At 36.3% G+C, this 19,308-nt stretch overlaps 1 protein-coding gene across 3 annotated transcripts; it reads right to left on the reverse strand.

Moving 5' to 3' along the window:
- Positions 1-660: 660 nt before the first annotated feature.
- On the reverse strand, positions 661-16,895 carry LOC129255052 (uncharacterized). Of its 3 annotated transcripts, none has more exons than XM_064106749.1 (5): positions 16,788-16,895; positions 7,971-9,442; positions 7,133-7,352; positions 6,255-6,340; positions 661-5,317 (listed from the first exon to the last, which is right to left on the reverse strand). In XM_064106749.1, exons 2-5 carry the CDS (start codon positions 9,409-9,411, stop codon positions 5,100-5,102), a joined length of 1,965 nt encoding a protein of 654 aa, XP_063962819.1. In that variant the 5' UTR covers positions 9,412-9,442; positions 16,788-16,895; the 3' UTR covers positions 661-5,099. The 3 variants fall into 3 exon arrangements, with proteins under 3 accessions (XP_063962819.1, XP_063962804.1, XP_063962812.1); XM_064106734.1 differs by having other exon boundaries at positions 16,417-16,850; XM_064106742.1 differs by lacking the exon at positions 16,788-16,895 and adding an exon at positions 10,002-10,294.
- Between the last annotated feature and the right edge of the window lie 2,413 nt (positions 16,896-19,308).

Raw genomic sequence — 19,308 nt, forward strand, 5'->3', positions numbered from 1 at the left:
TATCTACACTATTTAAATACTTTAAAACATTTTTTTTTTGTTTATTTGGTAATTATTGCCCTATTAATTCGTGTTTTTTTTAACCAAACACAAGCGTAACTCATACAAAGTTGGCAGGGTACAGCAAGCCTGCATATGTCGTTTTAAGCCAAGACAAGCCCGTCCTGATTTAAGCATTCTTTGTTGCACAAAAGTCCAAACCAATCAATAGGCCTCTGGAAAAAATAACTTCATAGAGGACCGATCAAATCCAGAAACAAACCTATTTGTTTTTAATTTTGAAACAAATTGTTAGCATTTCAACACACATTAACAAGTGTATGTACTTTCTTTACAAGCAAAACCTATCCTTTATATACATTTTAATTGAAAATTGTATGTGCATCAAATAGAGACTTGCCAATCCCCTCTCCCTCTCTTCTCCTCCAGGCAAACTTTTATGATTTATTTTTCCTCATCTCCCCATTCTCTCCCTCTCCCCCTCTTGCTTTTCTCTCTCTCTCTTGCTTTTCTATCTCTCTCTATTGCTTTTCTCTTTCTCTCTCTCCTGCTTTTCTCTGCCCCTCTCTCTCAAACTGATTTTACTTTATCCATTGGATGACTCACAAGAATTACTAATCTGCAATTTTAAAATTACAGCTGTAGACCAGTACAATACTCTCTCTGAACACTCAGAAATTAATACAACTAGTGCATTAACTACAATTTATTGAGTTTATAATACATCTTCAAATTAATCAATCTATTGGCATTTTATGCACGTACACGACTTGTGTAACATGAAGGTATATGGCTTGTAGAATAAAACCTTGACATATTATACTTTAAAATCAATTGTTTATTTAGCCAAACACAAAACCCATGTATTATCATTCAAGTGGCGGGAATGTGTTAAGAAATGAATACAACACATCACAGAGTTAGTGAACATGATAACAATAGTGATATGTACTACTATACACCATCTCAAAATAAAGTTAATCCATAAACTGATTGAATCATTGAAGCAATAATAAGATCTCAACACCATTTAAGTCAGATAAACGAGGGGCGACTGAAATGTTTCTTGGCTGTCTATGTGAAAGGTGAGAGGGGGGGGGTACCAAACTGTTAACAGAATCAAAGGGATACCTTAAGACACAAGGAGAAAATATTGAAACAAAATTGTCAACTGTATTTCAGGTGTGATTGTCACTGATTCATGGAAACTACTTTTACTTGATTTGCCCTTTAAATCTCAGCTGATAGTAAGAATATCCCCAGAGGATAAAATGGAACTGAAGCTAAGTTGAACCCATTTAGAAGAAATTTATGTCTTATGAAAGTGCTTAAATTTGCCTTTTCTAAAATCTCAAGCTAGAGGCAAGTGCAGAAATCATGTTGCCTTCCACCTATTGAAACTGTGTATGCATTAATGTATTTGTTCCGGTAATTTCATAGATGAAGAGTTGCTTCAAGAAAGACTACAACAGTTATTGGTGTGATCAGCAATATCATGGAGTTTCCTGCAACACATTTAAATGCAAAGACATAAATTTGGGTTAAAGGGGGTACTCTAGGCTAAAATATAATATGATTTGATATAAAAGTAAAATTAGAAAAAATACTAAAAATTTTATCAAACTCAGGCAATAACAAAATCCTGACATTTTAAAGTTTCCCATTATTTTGTTGCTTCAGTGAAACAACTGTATGCATCTTCATGAATATGCAGTGAGCAAACTGATGACATATCCCCACTTATTCTTTTGTATTTAATCATATGAAGGTGTATTTTGCCCTCACAGAATGAAACAAATTGGACAACTGGTTTAAATGTGTAAGATGATCACTGCCCAACATTTTGTTACAATGAGACATATCATACACACATGTCTGAAAATATGAATTTAACTAGAGATGCTTCGCGGGTCGCGTGGCCGAGCACATGTATCCCAAGAACCCACCGCGTCATCCGTCATTGCGATATATAGAGCTCACGCAGAAATTTGACAATAAATACAATTGTCATGGCGACAATGACCCTGCCCACATTTTGCCTGTGGGTACCTAATTTGATGACAATAATATGACATAGCAGCGTGACTCTGCAGAACCTAAAGTATTGTCCAGTATCACCTGTTGGAGAATACAATTATAGAATAATTTGGATATTTTTATGAACCTAACCCTAAGACCCCCCATCAAAAATTTGAAGATGATCGGAGAAGAAATGCAGCTGGTAGAGCGCTCACAAAGACATCTCTGCTATTTCCTCAAAAACTCTTGTTACCATGGCAACGAAGTCTCCGCCCACACCAAAATCAATCCGAGGCTTTGCTTTACCATAATGGACCTTCATGCCACATTTGAAGATGATCAGAGAAGAAATGCAGCTGGCAGAGCGCTCACAAGGACATCTCTGCTATTTCCACAAATAATAGTTACCATGGCAACTAAGTCTCTGCCCACACTAAAATCAATAGGCTGCTATGCTTTTTTAATGGACCTTCATGCCACATTTGAAGATGATCGGAGAAGTAATGCAGCTGGTAGAGCGCTCACAAGGACATCTCTGCTATTTCCACAAAAACTCTTGTTACCATGGCAACGATGTCTCCGCCCACACCAAAATCAATAGGTGGCTTTGCTTAACCAGAATGGACCTTCATGCCACATTTGAAGATGATCGGAGAAGAAATGCAGCTAGTAGAGCGCTCTCAAGGACATCTATGCTATTTCCACAAAAACTCTTGTTACCATGGCAACGATATCTCCGCCCACACCAAAATCGATAGGCTTCTTCGCTATACCATACTCAACCTTCATGCCAAATTTGAAGATGATCGAAGAAATGCAGCTGATAGAGCGCTCACAAGAAAATCTCTGCGGCGTACGCGGCGGCGAGGCCAAATCCATAGTATCCTCCGAACTCCGTTCAGGGGATACAATTATGATTTCATGTAATAATACAAAAATGGGGACATGACATCATAAGCCCACCTACATGTATATTTGTGACAGCGTGCATATAACTGTTTTTGCAAAATATTGCTAAACTTTTTCTTTATTACTAAATTTTGATGAAATTTTTATTATTTTTGTTCAGTGAAATTTACTCTTATTTATCTATATATAATGATTTTTCTTACTTCAGCCAGTGGTACCCCTTTCATAAAATCATAGAAAGCACTCACAAAGCAGTCTAAATGAATATGATGTGAAAAGGCTTTACACTGTTATACCAATACCATTCAGTCCAACACATGACCTACATGTTCTAAGGAAACATTAGTGACAAATAATTTGCTTATTCCCATATCTGACCTTATTTTTCACCTCCCTTCTCACGTGTTGGTTCACTTTGTGTACAAATTCAATGAGAGGAAAGATGTCACTAGCAATAACTTAATAAATGGCAATGAATGGATTGTTGACAAATTCCATGGTGATGCCAAATTTCTCCCTAATTATGAACAATGCTTGATTTTTCATACAAAACCTGTATTTTTACCACAACTTCTACATATATATTTGTACATAAGTAATCCTTCCAATGGTTGCAAATTGTGAAATATGTTCATATATTATCCTTTAGTTTTTCATATCGTGTGTATTTCTTTATCCTGAAGGATGAACAACGTGTTTCCTTGGTTTTGATTGGAAAAGAAGCGCAGCTGTCCGTTCGTTACTATGGTAACTTGTCAGCCCACGATCGTTACGATACCAATTTCATATCCTCTAAACTCTGATCAATTTTCATCACCACATAAATCTTTCTTGATAGAGAAATAGTCAGTTAAAATGAAGTCTCTTTGACACATTCCTACTCTATTGAACGAGAGCTCTATCCTGATGTCATGTCGGTTTGAAGAAAAATTGAAAAAAACATTGATGGTTTGGCACAACTCTTTCAAAGAGCATATTTTGAAATTAAAGGTTCATTTTGTGTGTGTGATGTCATATGAGAGTAGCACCCCAATACATCATTTGATTAAATATTTAGAAATCTACATTTCTTTCAGAAAAATCGAAAGTGAGTTCACCCATGTATTCAATATATTACTAGACACATACATGATTCTAAGAGAGAAATATTTTCATTATGAATACATAAAAAATTGGGAATGTATTGAAGTCATACAACATGTCACATAGGGTTCTGCTCATATGAGATCTCACTAGAATTAACTCTCTTATTATTTGATAGATTTTCATCAAGCATTCAATAATACATTTATTGTACTTTTCTGATTGAAATAAACCGATGTCAGGGGTAAACTTTTCCTACAATGAAGCTTTCAAACATAAATATATGAGCCATTTAAGCTTGATGGAGGATTGAAGGAGGATAGAAGCAACAGATGTTTGCACATTACCATACTCACAATTTACGTTGGTTCACCCCCTTTTTCTAATAACAAGTTTTGCATAAGTGCTTAAATAGTTTGCTGTCATTTGGGATTAAAAAGTACAAACTGACATAGCCGCACATGTTACAGTATGTGCATGATGAATCTACAAGTGAACAAATTTTCACTTTACAGTCATTTTACCCTTAGACTTACACTCACAGATCACTACAGATGTGAAACTTGGCCCATCAATTGTAATCTTACCATTAGACTTTAATACATTCACAGATCCCTACTGATGTTAAACTTGGCCTTTCCATTGCAATAGACTTACAATCACAGATCACTATGGATGTGAAACTTGGCCCATCCATTGCAATAGACTTACAATCACATATCACTACGGATTTGAAACTTGGCCCATCCATTGCAATAGACTTACAATGGGAGATCACTACGGATGTGAAACTTGGCCCATCCATTGCAACATACTTACAATGAGAGATCACTACGGATGTGAAACTTGGCCCATCCATTGCAACAGACTTACAATGGGAGATCACTACGGATGTGAAACTTGGCCCATCCATTGCAACAGACTTACAATCACAGATCACTACGGATGTGAAACTTGGCCCATCCATTGCAATAGACTTATCACAGATCACTACGGATGTGAAACTTGGCCCATCCATTGCAATAGACTTACAATCACAGATCACTACGGATGTGAAGCTTTGCCAATCCATTGCAACAGACTTACAATCACAGATCACTACGGATGTGAAACTTATCAGAAGGTCTGTTTGGTGTGAGGATGGGGGATGTAGTGGTATCCATTGCTTGGTCAGATTCCTTGCTTTCTTTCTTCTCAGGATCTACCATGGTGGTGGTGTCTATCTTACGATGTCTGAAGATATCATTGAGGACCTTATCCATCCTGGCTACTCTCTTCTTACCACTACCCTGGGCTTGTCCTCCTCCTAGATCGAAAGAATCACAAGAAACAAAAACAGGGTCAGGAGAAGATGATAACATGGGGTGAGGATAAACACTAAAGTAATTAAAATCAGAAAATGAGGGGAGGAGATAATAGAAGCAGGAAGGAAGTGTAATTAAGGATGAGGAGGGGGTGATAAGAAAGAAGAAGAATGGAGGAGAAGAGGAAGATGCAACGAGAAGTGAAAAGGATTGGGAGAATGAGAAGGAGAGAACCAGAGAAAAACATGGGAAGAAATAAGAATGGAAGAAAAGAAATGGGAGGAAGAAAAAAGGATTAGGACAGGATCAGTGTGGAGAAAGAAATGAGGGAAATGTGAGAGAAGATGAACCCAGAATGAGGTGATAGGGGATCAAGAGAAGCAGGATGAAGAGGAGTATGGTAGAAGAGGAGCATTGGAGAGAGGAATAATGAGAAATTGGGAAGAAACATGAGGAAGGGGAAAGGAAGAACGCAGGAAGATTAAAGGTAAAGGAAGAAACATAGTGGCCTGCACCGAAAAAGAGACAATTTTAATAGTAAAAGGCCGATAATTTCAAACGAAAATTTAAAAATTAAGCGTCTAAATCTTCTTTACATATTTCAATTTCATTCAATATGGTTTGAAATTTATTATCATGCAAAAATTTTAATATGAATAGTGAAATTAAATCATATCTAAACCATTACATTTTTCATTAATCTCTTATCAGTGCACCAGTTCCCAATCCAGCAAAGGCGTCAGGAGCCAGTTTACAAAATTGACCATGATGACCCACCACTATTAAAAGGGTGTGATCCATCATGCACCCCCCCCCTATTCCTCAATTGATACATCTCAACTAGCACACTCCTAATACAGCTAAGAGTGATTGTTAGTCAGGCTTGAATCTTTGTGAACCACCCCCCCCCCCCCCCTTGGTAAAATAAATCATGCTTACCTATGTTTCTTCTTGGTGTCATCTTTTGTACCGATGAATCTAATTCCACATCCATGTCAAAATCAAACTCTGTGGGGTCTTCCTCCCTATACAGGAAACAATGTATTTAAGAATTATCATTAATAAAAACCTGAAATGGAAAAAGCTAATCACGAACCAGTAACACCAAGCCTAGAAATTGATTGTAGAATATTTTTTTTTACAAATGATTGCATTGATCACAGTGCACAATCAATCTTGAAAATAAAGCATACAATTGTTAAACTTTGTCTTATAGCACCCAGATGGCTTAAAATAGAGGATATCTGAAATAATGACAACTGGCAAATTAGAGGGGAGAAATAATGAAATTAGAAACACCAATTAAATCATATCAGACTATTTCATCCTTAGCTATTTCATCATGGAATGACAAACTAATACCAGATTATTTTGGTCCTAATTCTTCAATACTCCCTAACATTTCCCCATTATTACCTCATTATCAACCTTTATAAATTGATTACCTTATCAACAACAAAAAATCAGTTGGACTTGGTTTAGTTTCACAATGTTGCCTTGAAAGTCATATCTTTTTGTTTTTCCTTGCTATTTCTCTTTCACTGTATTCTTTCTTCCCGAGGTTTTTACCCCTTCTCAGCTTCTTTAGTATTTTCCTTTTCTAGTTCGTCTTCAATGTCATTTCACATTTGCTTTTTATTTGAATTCCATTAGATTACATGTACTTCATGCATGGCAATTTCTATTGTAATCTGTTATGAATTTAAATATCCTGCATTAACTGTTTATCCATTATGTTTGCATTATGTATCCCTTAATTACTTTGTACAGTTTGTAGTGATTTTAATATCTAATAAAGTGCTGAAATACAGACTTACTGAGATATCTCCATGGCTTCCTCATCTTGTACATCTTCTAACTGTTCTTTCTCTTCTTCCTTATCACCTTCTTCACTAGGAGGTCTTCTTCCAGGACACTTCCAACTCAGTTCTAGGATACCATCTTTATCAAGCTTCTTATAGAGATCAACAATCACATCGATAGGAGGCTCCCAGTAACCTCTCTTCACAATCTTTCTCTTCTTCTTCTCCAAACCATCTAATTCAGAAATGAAATGTAAATGTCATATATCTGATTTATTGAATGGTTTTAATAATAATTGATGATATTGCCATTTGAGCTGGTTCTGATATATGATACAGTATTTTTTAAAACTTATTTTCCCATAAAAATGAGAGATGATATATTCATTGATGTTTCAAAGGTACAAGTATTTTTTCAAAATTTAATTCTACTATCTCGAATCTATTAGCCTTAGCTGAAAAAAATGTGAAAATTACTTGATGTCTGACATTCATTGGGGAGGATGTATTGCTACATTGTATATCCTGGTTTTACAGCTGGAATAAAAAAAAAAAGTGATATTATACAGACCTGGGCCCCGTTTTACAATTTAGTTACGACTGATCCGATCAACCACATGAAAAGCCAATGCTGACATCAAAAAATGTATGTTTGTTCAAAATATGTCATTCATACATTCATTGCTTTCTTGAAAATTCAGTGTAATTCTCTTTGTTTACTAAGGGGATTATGCAAATTTCCTGTATAAAAATTATGATATATCATACGGATGGATTTCCATACAGTTGAGATTGATCGGATCAATCGCAAAGGTTTGTAAGACAGGGCCCAGATGATGATATCAATCACTACCTGTTTGACTTTCACCGTCATCTTCCTCTTCATCAGATGCTGATATATCCCAATCATCTACAGATTCCTGGACCTCAATCTTGGAATCTGCTGGAACAGATTCAGGAGCACGCACTGACAAATCTGGCTGAGAAACAGGTTCAGACTGTTCTACATTGACTGGTAAAGACACAAGACTGTCTTTTTCTGAAGGAACAGTAGTTTGAATGGAAGAGGAAACAGGGGCTCCTTCCACCAAGGGAGCTGATGAATGAACAAGATTTAGTCTGTCTGATGACACCGGTGTTGGAACAATCCTTTCTGTGTCCAACCTTCCATAATTCATAGCAATTATTTCATGCACAGCCTTCGAGCTTGTTCCCTCATGTGGCATTACATCCATCTTATGAAGATTGGCCATGGCTGACTCTTTCCGTGGTAAATAACTATGTGATAATGAAGTCTCTGGTTTTTGCTCACTATGATGAACCACACTGTTCTGCACACTAACATCACTTGGAGTGTTTGTCTCCTGAATTTTTCCTATAGCTGGTAAAGTCTTTTCCTTTTGTACATTGCAATTGGAAACAACATTAGTCAAAGAGCTGGGATCATTATCAATTTCCATTTTATCAGTTTTGTTGGCCACAGGAATTTCAGGAGTTGTTCTCTGTGCATCACTAGTTGTATCAGCATCTTTCTTGTTTTCAGGACCAATTCCTGGTTCAGTTGTCAACAGTCTTTCCTTTTCCACATCTGATATTGGGAGTTCATTAGTCTTTAAATTACTGCTGACGATATCATTTGCTGGACGTACTTCTTCACTCGATAGGGGTTGGTTTGATGAAGCCGCGTCTAAAGACTCTGTGGTTGATCCTGAAAGCTCAACATGTGAAGAAAGAGCGTTTTTGCCTTTCAATTCATCTAATTTTGTAGATTCTATGTCTGTATCCCCTGCATCTGTTCTTATGTTCGATTCAACCTTTTCACCTAATGGAACCTTATCAATTACCACTAAAGTTTTATCATCAGTGGAGTCCTTTGCAATCACAGGTACTGTACTGCCTCCAGATGTGCTTTCAGAAGGCAATTCACTGACAGTGTCTCCTTGAGTTTCTTTTACCTTTGAGCCCCCTGCACCATCACTAAGAATACTTGGTTCAACCGTGATGCTTGGACCTGTACCAAGGACCATTCCAGAATCACTTTTCACTGTTGATGTTTTTTCTAGATTGACATTTGGAGTTGCAACTTGTTCTGTATTTGTTCCACTCGCTTTAGACTTCTCTAACAAATTTGCCTCAGCCTTCTCTTGTGTGTTTGTCATCACACCAGCTTCTTTCTTATGTTCTATGTCACCTACATCAGAAGTGCTTTTCTCCTGGGCCATTTCACATTTCATTTCTTCTTCCTTCTTCTGCTCTTGAGAAAGAGTACCAGGGGACTTCACTGCTTCAGACATTCTTAGCTGGCTGACAAGTTGAATAATTCACCTGTAATTGTCAAAAATAAAAGTATCATAGACTACCTGTTAGAGATCAATATAGTGGAATACGATGATTTGAAAAATAGTCTGCATTAATTCATCGTCAAGTAGATATCTTATCTTTTCTCAGAGATATGACAGAATTCTGGATGTCATAACTTTTCGTCATTAATATTGTCATAATTTTTGTCTCTTCTCAATAGTGCACACAAAAATATATGGTGTCAAAAAATGCACATAATCCCAATACAAGCAAAAAAAGGTAAAATTTACGACAACGTCTAGCAGTTATAAATTTTGTCATTTCCTTTTGTACCTTATTCTGATACCATGCTGATTATATGTCAAACACACAATGACATTATTCATTGTGTGCCTTTTTTTCTGTTACCTAGCGAGGCCTGAAATCTATTTTGGAGGCTTTAAATCCGACTATAAATCTTGGACTTGTATTTTTTTTCAGTCTTGCCTTTGGAAATATTTAATTAAAAAAAAACAACTGAAAAATCATTCAAGGTGAGACACAAACCTGTGTATGCATTTGAGATTACGCTATATATCCTTACATTTGCAGCCATGGCAAATCCCCCCCAAATAAGTGAATTTTGAATAGGAGCTTGGCTCAGCAGCCTTTGAACACAGTAAAGGAAATGTGGCTGGTCTGGTGAATTTTGATGAATAACAGTACAGGATCAGCCATGTTTTTCTTTGACATGTTCGATTGCTGTCACTCTCAGTGCAGCTACAGCTGAGCATACGAGAACTAGACCAAAAGCTTCGGTCTCTGTTATGTTGGTTGTTCCGCTGAACTCCATTGGCTCCACTCACCAAAATACAGAAACTGAAGTTCTAGCTTGATCTGTACAGGGACTCAATGGCCATATGTTTATGTATTAAGTTTGGATAAAACAGGGAAGTGAAGTTGCGCGACAGCCGAAGTAAGTCACTGTTTTTTCCCCATTTAAGTTTATTTTTCCCCGTTTTGGTGCATTTCAGGCCAAAACGGAATAATAATCTTTATTTTGGTACAGTTCTTTTTATATATTTTTATGAAATAGACAAAAATTGATGAGCCCCGTCGGGGGGATTTTGCATTGCTAACCCCCTAATGGTGGCTGCACGATAGCGAGCCGTCTGTGTATGAGGAGAAATTTAAAAAAAACTAGATTTTAATTCATCATGCGAACGAATTAGGTGGTCTGTCGTAGAAAGATAAATACTAGTAGATAAACAGACATAATTATTTAAACAAATGAGTTGATATTAGATTGAAAGATAAATAGACAGTCAGATAGACATACATATTTAAACAGATACACATAAGAAAGATAGATGAATGGATCGATGGATGGAGAGATAAATGATAAGTGGATAGATTAATAGAAGAAAGGTAGATAAATTATAACTTTAAATATAGATAGATAGATATAGAAGTATACAGATAAATACGTATTAGATAGATAGACAGATAGACATTAGATAGATAGATAGATAAATAGATAGATAGATAACGATTGATGACAAAAATTAGGATGATGATGAGGATGATTATAATAATAATTGATGACAAATAAGATGATGATAAGGGTGATTATGATATGATATTTTCACCACAGATGGACACAGAGGCAAAAAAATCAAATTTATATTCATGTCAAATGCTTTATGTTTTTTGATAATACAAGACCTGAAGTTTCTGGGACAATTTTTTTTCTGACTCTGGCAGCCATTTTTTATTTTAAAATGGCCGCCAATGTATGGATACAAATTAGTGTTGAAAATGGTATATTCATACATATTTTGTTTTGACAGATTTTTAAAGAACAGGTTTGATCATGTTTTCCCCTGTGATTTAGCTTGCTATTATAACACTTTATGAAATCCCATAGAAAGAAACACCAGTAATTCATTTATCTGATAAAAAATATTAATGAAGTTTGTGGTATGGTATGTAACGTCAGTTACCAAAAACATGAACTTTTTTCTCATTTCCCAGAAAAGAGGATATATTATATGAAACTTGGTAGATTTCCTCATTAGGTAACACCCCTCCCTTCTACACCAAACTTAAAGATAATTAATCAACGATCAAGCCATAGGGTACCATTAAATATGTGTAACGTCAGTTACCATGTGGAAAATGTAATATCAATTACCGAAATGTAATGTCAGTTACCAAAATAAAAAGTTGGTTACCAAAAGTGAAATGCAAATGTGGTCAATTTTATGGTGAAGAAATATTGTATACTTGTTATTTAAGACTTTCACTTAGTTTAATCACACCAGAAGGAGCTTGCTATTGACTTTTTAAAGGTACAGTTCACAAGGAATACTATATAAAATTATGAAGGAAGTTGCATTCCCATCGTGCAAAAAAAATCACTGTGAAATTGTTTTGCATATGTACATAGTACTTACCAAGTACCTAATTGTTTGTATCAGACAAATAAAATATATTCTATTTAGTTTCCGGGAGGGATAGGGTACTTTTCCCAACCTATTGCCTAAATCTGCAACATTTGATAATCTTAACATTGCAATGAATGGGGGTTTCCAGGGCCCCTTTTTTTAGTTTCTAGGATTATTTTGAGCATTGCCGGGCTAAGAGTAAATTCCTGCTTTTTATACTGTTAGTAATGCGATACAATTTTTGTTTTTGGTTTACAAGTATAGATGAAAAGTGAAATTTGACAGTTCTGATCAATGTTGCATGGATCTACTAAAACTGTGTCTTTTTTTTCTAATCTAAAAATAGTTAAGTTTTAGTTTAGAAGCTGGAGTTTATTTTTTGTTGACAGCTTTAAAAAGAAACTAGATTTTAATTCGTCATACGGACGAATTAGGTGGTCTGTCGTAGAAAGATAAATACTAATAGATAAACAGACATAATTATTTAAACAAATGAGTAGATATAAGATTGAAAAATGAATAGACAGTCAGATAGACATACATATTTAAACAGATACACATAGGAAAGATAGATAAATAGATAGATGGATAGATAAATGATAAGTGGATGGATGAATAGAAGAAAGGTAGATAAATTATATCTTGATATATAGATAGACAGATAGATCGATAGATAGATATAGAGATATATATATAAACATATAAATACGTATTGATAGACAGATAGACATTAGATAGTATAGATGGATTGGATGATATATGAAATATAGGTGGATAGATTGATAGAAGATAGATAGATAAACATACATAATAATTGAAACTTATAAATATATATTTGATTGAAAGATAAATGGATTGATAGACAGTCATGTCCCATAGAGATAACACGCAAAATGAGTAAAAATGACATGCAGAATTATTATTTGCAATTTTTCAGGATGATCCGTTTATCAAAATGAAAAAAAAAGGCAATAACTCAGAAAGAGTCAGTAAGACCTAAGCTACAACCTATTAGAAATTGGGCGAAAATTGATCAATATTCACGGAGTTAGAGCCAAATTTGCATAATTATTATGACGTCATAACACACGAAATGGATATTTTGACTTCCGACGCCATTTTGATGACGTCATAATATACGTTAGGGTCCAATGAGACATGAAATCATATGTATGATTCATACTCTATAGAAATATGAAAAAAGAATAAGGGGTCCCTGTTCGTTCTGAAGTGCTACAGTGAATTTTTAATAGGCATGTTTTTGCATATTTAGAGCCTATGGAAAGAGCTCGCGCGCACGCGTGCTGCAAAGTTTAATGGGTGCTCATTCCCTCATTAATGATCGTAGAGATCTGATCGAGGTATCAATTTGATCAGAATTATATAATTAATAGATACACATAGAAAATACAGCGGATTTTTGCTGCGTAACGCTGTTACTGACGAAAACGCACGCACATATGTGCGCGCGCGCAAAATGTTGAAATGCCTTAAATAACCTGAAACCCAAAATAAATAATAAACCATTTTGAGCATTTTTAAATTTGACGCGCACGTACGCGCGCGTCATGACTTTTGATGACTTTGACATTTGATCTAGTTTATTTGATGTAAATATGACTGATTATTGATTATCCGTTATGTAGATATGATGAAATAAAGAATTTTACAAAATGGCGCCTAGATGACATTATCATAACTTGATGACCTTGAAAAGCTGGGTACCGTATGGGCACTAGTATTCAACCCGGCATAATTCAAAGATTTGGACAAATTCCCCCAAATATTTAGAAATAGGGAATTTATCTTAATTTCATACCTTTGTAATTTCCAGGGTAATCTGTTGTCGGTATTTTCCTTATCAATCTGTCGACTGTATGCGCGGAGGATCGAATTATACGGCGATGACCTTTTGCACTGAATTGCACTAGTATTCAACCTAGTGATGAGAGCTAGCGAATCTCAAAATGGTTTAGATTGCTATTAAATTAGATCTAGATCTATGAAAGTCTCTGGCTTTGATCAATTCCCTGTTTGGTCTCATCTCAAATGGTCTAGTCCATAGCAGGCGCGTAGCCAGGGGGGGCGGTCGCTCCCCAAAAAAACGTCCCCAAAAAGAAAAAAAATGGGGAAAAAGAGAGGAAAAAGGAAAAGCGAAGGAAGGAAAGGGAAGAAAGGTAGCTTTGTGGGTTTTTCTTTTTATTCTTTTTTTTTTCTAAAAAAAGAAACTCCTTCACTCTTGCTCTAAATTTATAATATATGAATTTTGCTTCCGCGCTGCGCGGGGTTAAATGACAATATTGCAGTTCTCCTTTGTTTTCCTCACCCTTTCTCTAATCCCGTTTTTCCACCTCAGCTATGTGTGTTTCTTGCCAGTCAAAGTTCAAATATATACATTAGGGCATGAAATTAGAGTAAGGATAGGCCGAAGTATATGAAGTTATCTTTTTTTTTTAATGGATCGCGCACCTTCTGGTCGGCTCGGCTCCGGGCGGGTAAAATCTTTATATCAATTTCTGCCGTCACCTCTATATAGGCAACTTCTCCCGCTTTTCAGCTCATTACTAAACAACCATAATTTGGGGTCAAACAGGTTCCTAATTTAAAAATTTGTGTCGTATTAAATAAAAAAAAGTACAATATTTTTTTTCAAATTCTACTACACTTCATGTCATTTCCCTGCACATTCATCTTCTGTCCTGTTTTGCGCCCTCAGTTTGAAATTTTTTACACTTAAGTTTCTTTATCATTCAAAATGAAGCGCTTCAGGATAAGTCAAAGAAATTATACATCATCCTGTTTTATATAATAATTTCAATAAATCACAGAAGTTTCAACTTTTTGCGCACTATTTTCCTTGTAAATCTTATTTAAAAAAATTGAATTAGAGCCGATGGTGGTATTAGATATATCTGCATTTGATGAAACGTACGCCCTTTGAAATTTCAGAGTTTCATTGCTCTGCACGGGGAGGAATATCTTCCTCCCGGCATATACTGTATCCTTCTTCTCCTCTGTTTTGCGAGTTAAAGAGAAATTCCAGTAGTTGCAGTAAACACTGATTTCATGAGAAAGTCTGTAAAACCAGGCTTAATTGTCAGTATATCATCGAGGATCTAGATCTGGTACAGTTACATAAACTGAACTTTGTGAAATCTTGAAATCTACGCTGAAAAATGTTCAGACTGAACTTCCCCAACACAGATAAGCGCACGTGGGACAGTGTATAATTATTGCTTTGAGCGTCGGGCCCGACGCTCTACCCGAATCCTGTGCTTATTTGCTGATTTCTCAGCAATTACACAATTTCTTCCAGAATCCTTTGGAACATGCGTTTTATTTATACAAACAGACACTTTGGTGGTGATTTCATTGGATTCTGTACGAACTCATTTTGATATCGTTACCAAAACTAGCATTTACCTTTAAGATATGCACTGTCGCTAAATTGTTTGTAATCAAATCTGATCTTTCCAAGGGAAGTATTCAATATAACTAAGAGGATACCCTTTTCTCGGGACCCTTTTCTTTGCAAAAAAAAAAATAAAACGCTTTAGCTTCCGCGCTTCGCGCGGGGTAATATTATTTTAACTTCCTTCATTTTATCCCTTTTTTGTGCGTTCACAATCACTTTTGAAAACAAGGTTCAAAATCACAATATAGTCACCTGAATTGGGGCTGATATAGGTACTAGAGAGATGGCTCCTTTTCATTTTAATTTATGAAACACTGAAAGCTTCGCGCGGGAGGGGGAAACTCCCCCTCCCTGCACCCACCCCTAGCGCGCTCTGTGTTGGCACGCTTTGCGTTCCTTTACGGCCCCCTCCAAAACGAAATCCTGGCTACGTGGTTGGTCCATAGTCGGATGGTACAAGGGCAGATTGAGAGACAGGACCATCTTTCATCGCTAGGTTGAATACTAGTGCCGACGGGTTGAATACTAGTGCCAAAAACCATCGCCATATAATTTGATCGCCCGCGCACACAATCGACGGGTTGAAGAAAAAATTAACGGAAAAAGAATAACCAACATTTGCTCTTGGAAATAAGACGGGTCTGAAATTCAGGTAATTTCTATTTTTCTTTATATTTGAGGAAACTCTCCAAAAGCCAAACGGGTTGAATACTAGCGCTCTTACGGTATGCTGTCTCTATACTAGTCTATGATAGACTTTATATATGACAAAAATTGAGCAAAATTGATGTAGGCCTAGTCAATTCGGAGAAAAGTTGGCGACAAACATAGGTGCGAAAAATTAATAAATAAATAATAAAGAAAATTCTGACAAACTTAAGAATAAGAGGTGATCTGTCAAAGACAGACCACCTTATAACTAACATGTATAAAAATGTTTAAAAACTCCTCGAAACAGACGGCTGCCAACTGTCTAACAAGAACGTGCCAGCCAATCGGATGGCGCGTCCCTACGCTCAGCTAGCTGTAGCTGACGCGAAGAATTTTAGTGAAATGAAAAAATCATGATTTAGGTTGATATGCTCACAGTCACAGAAAATATAAATCCCCCCCCCTTGAATTTCTAAGAAGACTAAGTAATATCTTTTCGGTCTTACCATTTAAAACAAAATTGTGACTGTGTCTGTATCGTCTCTAACGTTAGTTGCGATCTGGGCTTTCTGGCTGGCTATCTATGTCATGATGATCTCACATCTCACATCTAACAATAACATTAACATGTCGACGTATAAACGTTGTGTTTCAGCATGGATATGATGGAGGCCAAATTGCAAACGTTAGATCAAAGCAAGGAGATCCAAGTACAGCTACAGGAGACCAACTACTCAGCTCGACTCACTGCTGACCTGCAACCTCGAGAGGACCGATCGATTATGAAAGAGTGTGATACACCTCCTGTACAATTCGAATTACTATATCACAATGTCGTAATTTTCAAACTGGATACATGTGCAAAAGAATTACATACCGGTATGCATGAGATGGCAATAGTTTGGCGGCAATAACAACACCGACAACACATGCTGCGCATGCGCAATGCATGCTTACCGCGTGAATTTGAACTGTAGTGTAGTGTAGAACAGCCCGAGGACAAGGTGAGAAATCGTTTGATATGCTAGCTTTTAAACATTATACCAATTTATCATTGCTATATACCCTAGGTAGATTTATTTCTACGTTATTTCGTTTTAGAGATCGTCTTGTCATTGACAGAACATCGATCGTTGCTTTCCTTTGCAGCTTTTTTTAACGTTAGTTGACTTCGCCGCGCTAAAGCTGAAGTTAGCGTGTGACCCTGTCTTTGGTCTCGCCCCCGGCCGGCCGGGGACCTCGTAACTTTGTGCTCGGGCTGAGCTGCGTTTCCGCAGTAATCTCTGGTCATCATGCAATATGCATGGACCGATTGCACGAAAGGTTCTTTGAACTTCTTTCCAAGGACCATTGTGTCACCCATATTTTATGATGCATCATCATCATCACTGGTACACAGCAACAGAACGAAAGTTCCATATCACAGACTACCTCGAGCGATGTTCGTGCAGGCTTCACTACCACTACACTCTACAGCGTAGTCTGCGTAGTGTAGCGGTAGTGGAGTGGAGCCTGCACGAACATCGCTTGAGGTAATCACAGACATGGTCATTAAACTCTAACGTTAATTTAATTGGAAATATATCTACTTTGACTTCGTACTTTCATACAAATTTAGATGCATGCATGAGAAGGGCCGGGGGGGGGGGGGGGTTGCTCTAACTCTAATGTTATCATGTCATGTATGTAATAATCTGCACAACTAACAATTTATTATTTTATTAATCATGTTTTTTTTTCACAAAAAAATTCAGTTGATAATATCTTCCCTGTATTAACATTTAATTAAGTGTGTCAAAATTAAAATCTCATAAAAATTTGAGGAAAAGACTAATGTTAGAATAGACCCTATACCGTACATATATGATTTTTTTTTTAAAAAACCTTGGCCAGTTATTTTCCAACTGGACAAAAAGATGGTGCCCCATGTCTGCACACCCACTCACTTTGCACATGATTCACTTAACACGATTTGAAGTGTACTGTGGCTACATGTATATTAGACAGGAATAACCGTCGTTTCTGGGGATTTACTTAACAATTCTGACATTTCACCATAATCCCCATTCAGTGGAGCCAACGTAGATCAGCGGAACAACCAAAATACAGAGACTGAAGCTTTTGGTCTACATGTATATCATTATCAGATGTGAAAAAAATGAGGAGAGAAAAATATCTTAAATGCTTCTTTCTTGCAGAGCCTGCATTCAACTGTTGTGGTCTTCTTTATTTGTTCAATTGTAAATAATTATTATCATAAATTTTTCATAATAATTATTTATGATCAATTTTTAAATTTTATTTAAAGGAGAATGAAACTCTTGGAGCAAGTTAGCTTTTGTGAAAGCAGAAAAATCAAAAAATAAGATCAACAAAAGTTTGAGTAAAATAGGACTAGCAATAAAAGAGTTATGAGCATTTGAATGTCGAGATCACTAATGCTATGGAGATCCTCCCATTGGCAATGCGACCAAGATCTGTGATGTCACACACGTACAACTCTCCCATTTGGACACTGAAAATATACCCCAAAACATTTCTTTTTGCTCATTCTAATCATATGACAAACGATTCATCAATGATATAATGTTGTGAAACCTCTGTACTTGTCATCTCATAAAGAGAACACCTCACCTTGTGATAGACTCTATAAAAGTGAGAATATAAGTGAACTAAGTACTAAAGTAATGAGGGAGTTGTACGTGTGTGATATCACAGATCTTGGTCGCATTGCCGATGGGAGGATCTACATGGCACTAGTGATCTCAATATTCAAATGCTCATAACTTTCATATTATTCATTCAATCTTCCTCAAACTTTCAACAATGTGTTCCTTTGATTTTTCTCTTTGATATGGATTCAGCTGGTTTCAAGGGTTTCATTCTCCTTTAATAAAAAACATTTTTAATCTATAAATTTTTCTTCAAAACGGCACTTCGTAATGCCGCTACGTACGTGTACGTCATATCAAAGCTGGTTCAATGGTCAAGCCTATTGTATTGCAGTGTTTACATTGATACATGACATCGGTCTGGTAAGAAAACTCATTTTTGTCTCACCTGCATAGCAGAGTGAGACTAGGCGCCGCTTTTCCGACGGCGGCGTCAACACCAAATCTTAACCGAAGGTTAAGTTTTGAAATGACAGCATAACTTAGAAAGTATATGGACCTAGTTCATGAAACTTAGCCATAAGGTAAATCAAGTATTACTAAACATCCTGCCTGAGTTTTAGGTCACATGACCAAGGTCAAAGGTCATTTAGGGTCAATGAAATTTGGCCAAATTGGGGGTATCTGTTGAATTACCAACATAACTTTGAAAGTTTATGGCTCTGATTCATGAAACGTGGACATAAGAGTAATCGAGTATTACTAAACATCCTGTGCAAGTTTCAG

Source organism: Lytechinus pictus, chromosome 2 (genome assembly GCF_037042905.1).
Source record: "Lytechinus pictus isolate F3 Inbred chromosome 2, Lp3.0, whole genome shotgun sequence".
NCBI classification, from domain to species: Eukaryota; Metazoa; Echinodermata; class Echinoidea; order Temnopleuroida; family Toxopneustidae; genus Lytechinus; species Lytechinus pictus.

What these genes read in the sequence shown, in the direction of transcription:
- LOC129255052 (XM_064106749.1), bottom strand. Translation starts at nt 9,411, where the DNA reads ATGTCTGAAGCAGTGAAGTCCCCTGGTACTCTTTCTCAAGAGCAGAAG. An exon ending in TGACGGTGAAAGTCAAACAG is followed by an intron (nt 7,353 to 7,970) that starts GTAGTGATTGAT and finishes TTTCTGAATTAG; the next exon opens with ATGGTTTGGAGAAGAAGAAG. An exon ending in GAAGCCATGGAGATATCTCA is followed by an intron (nt 6,341 to 7,132) that starts GTAAGTCTGTAT and finishes TTTCCTGTATAG; the next exon opens with GGAGGAAGACCCCACAGAGT.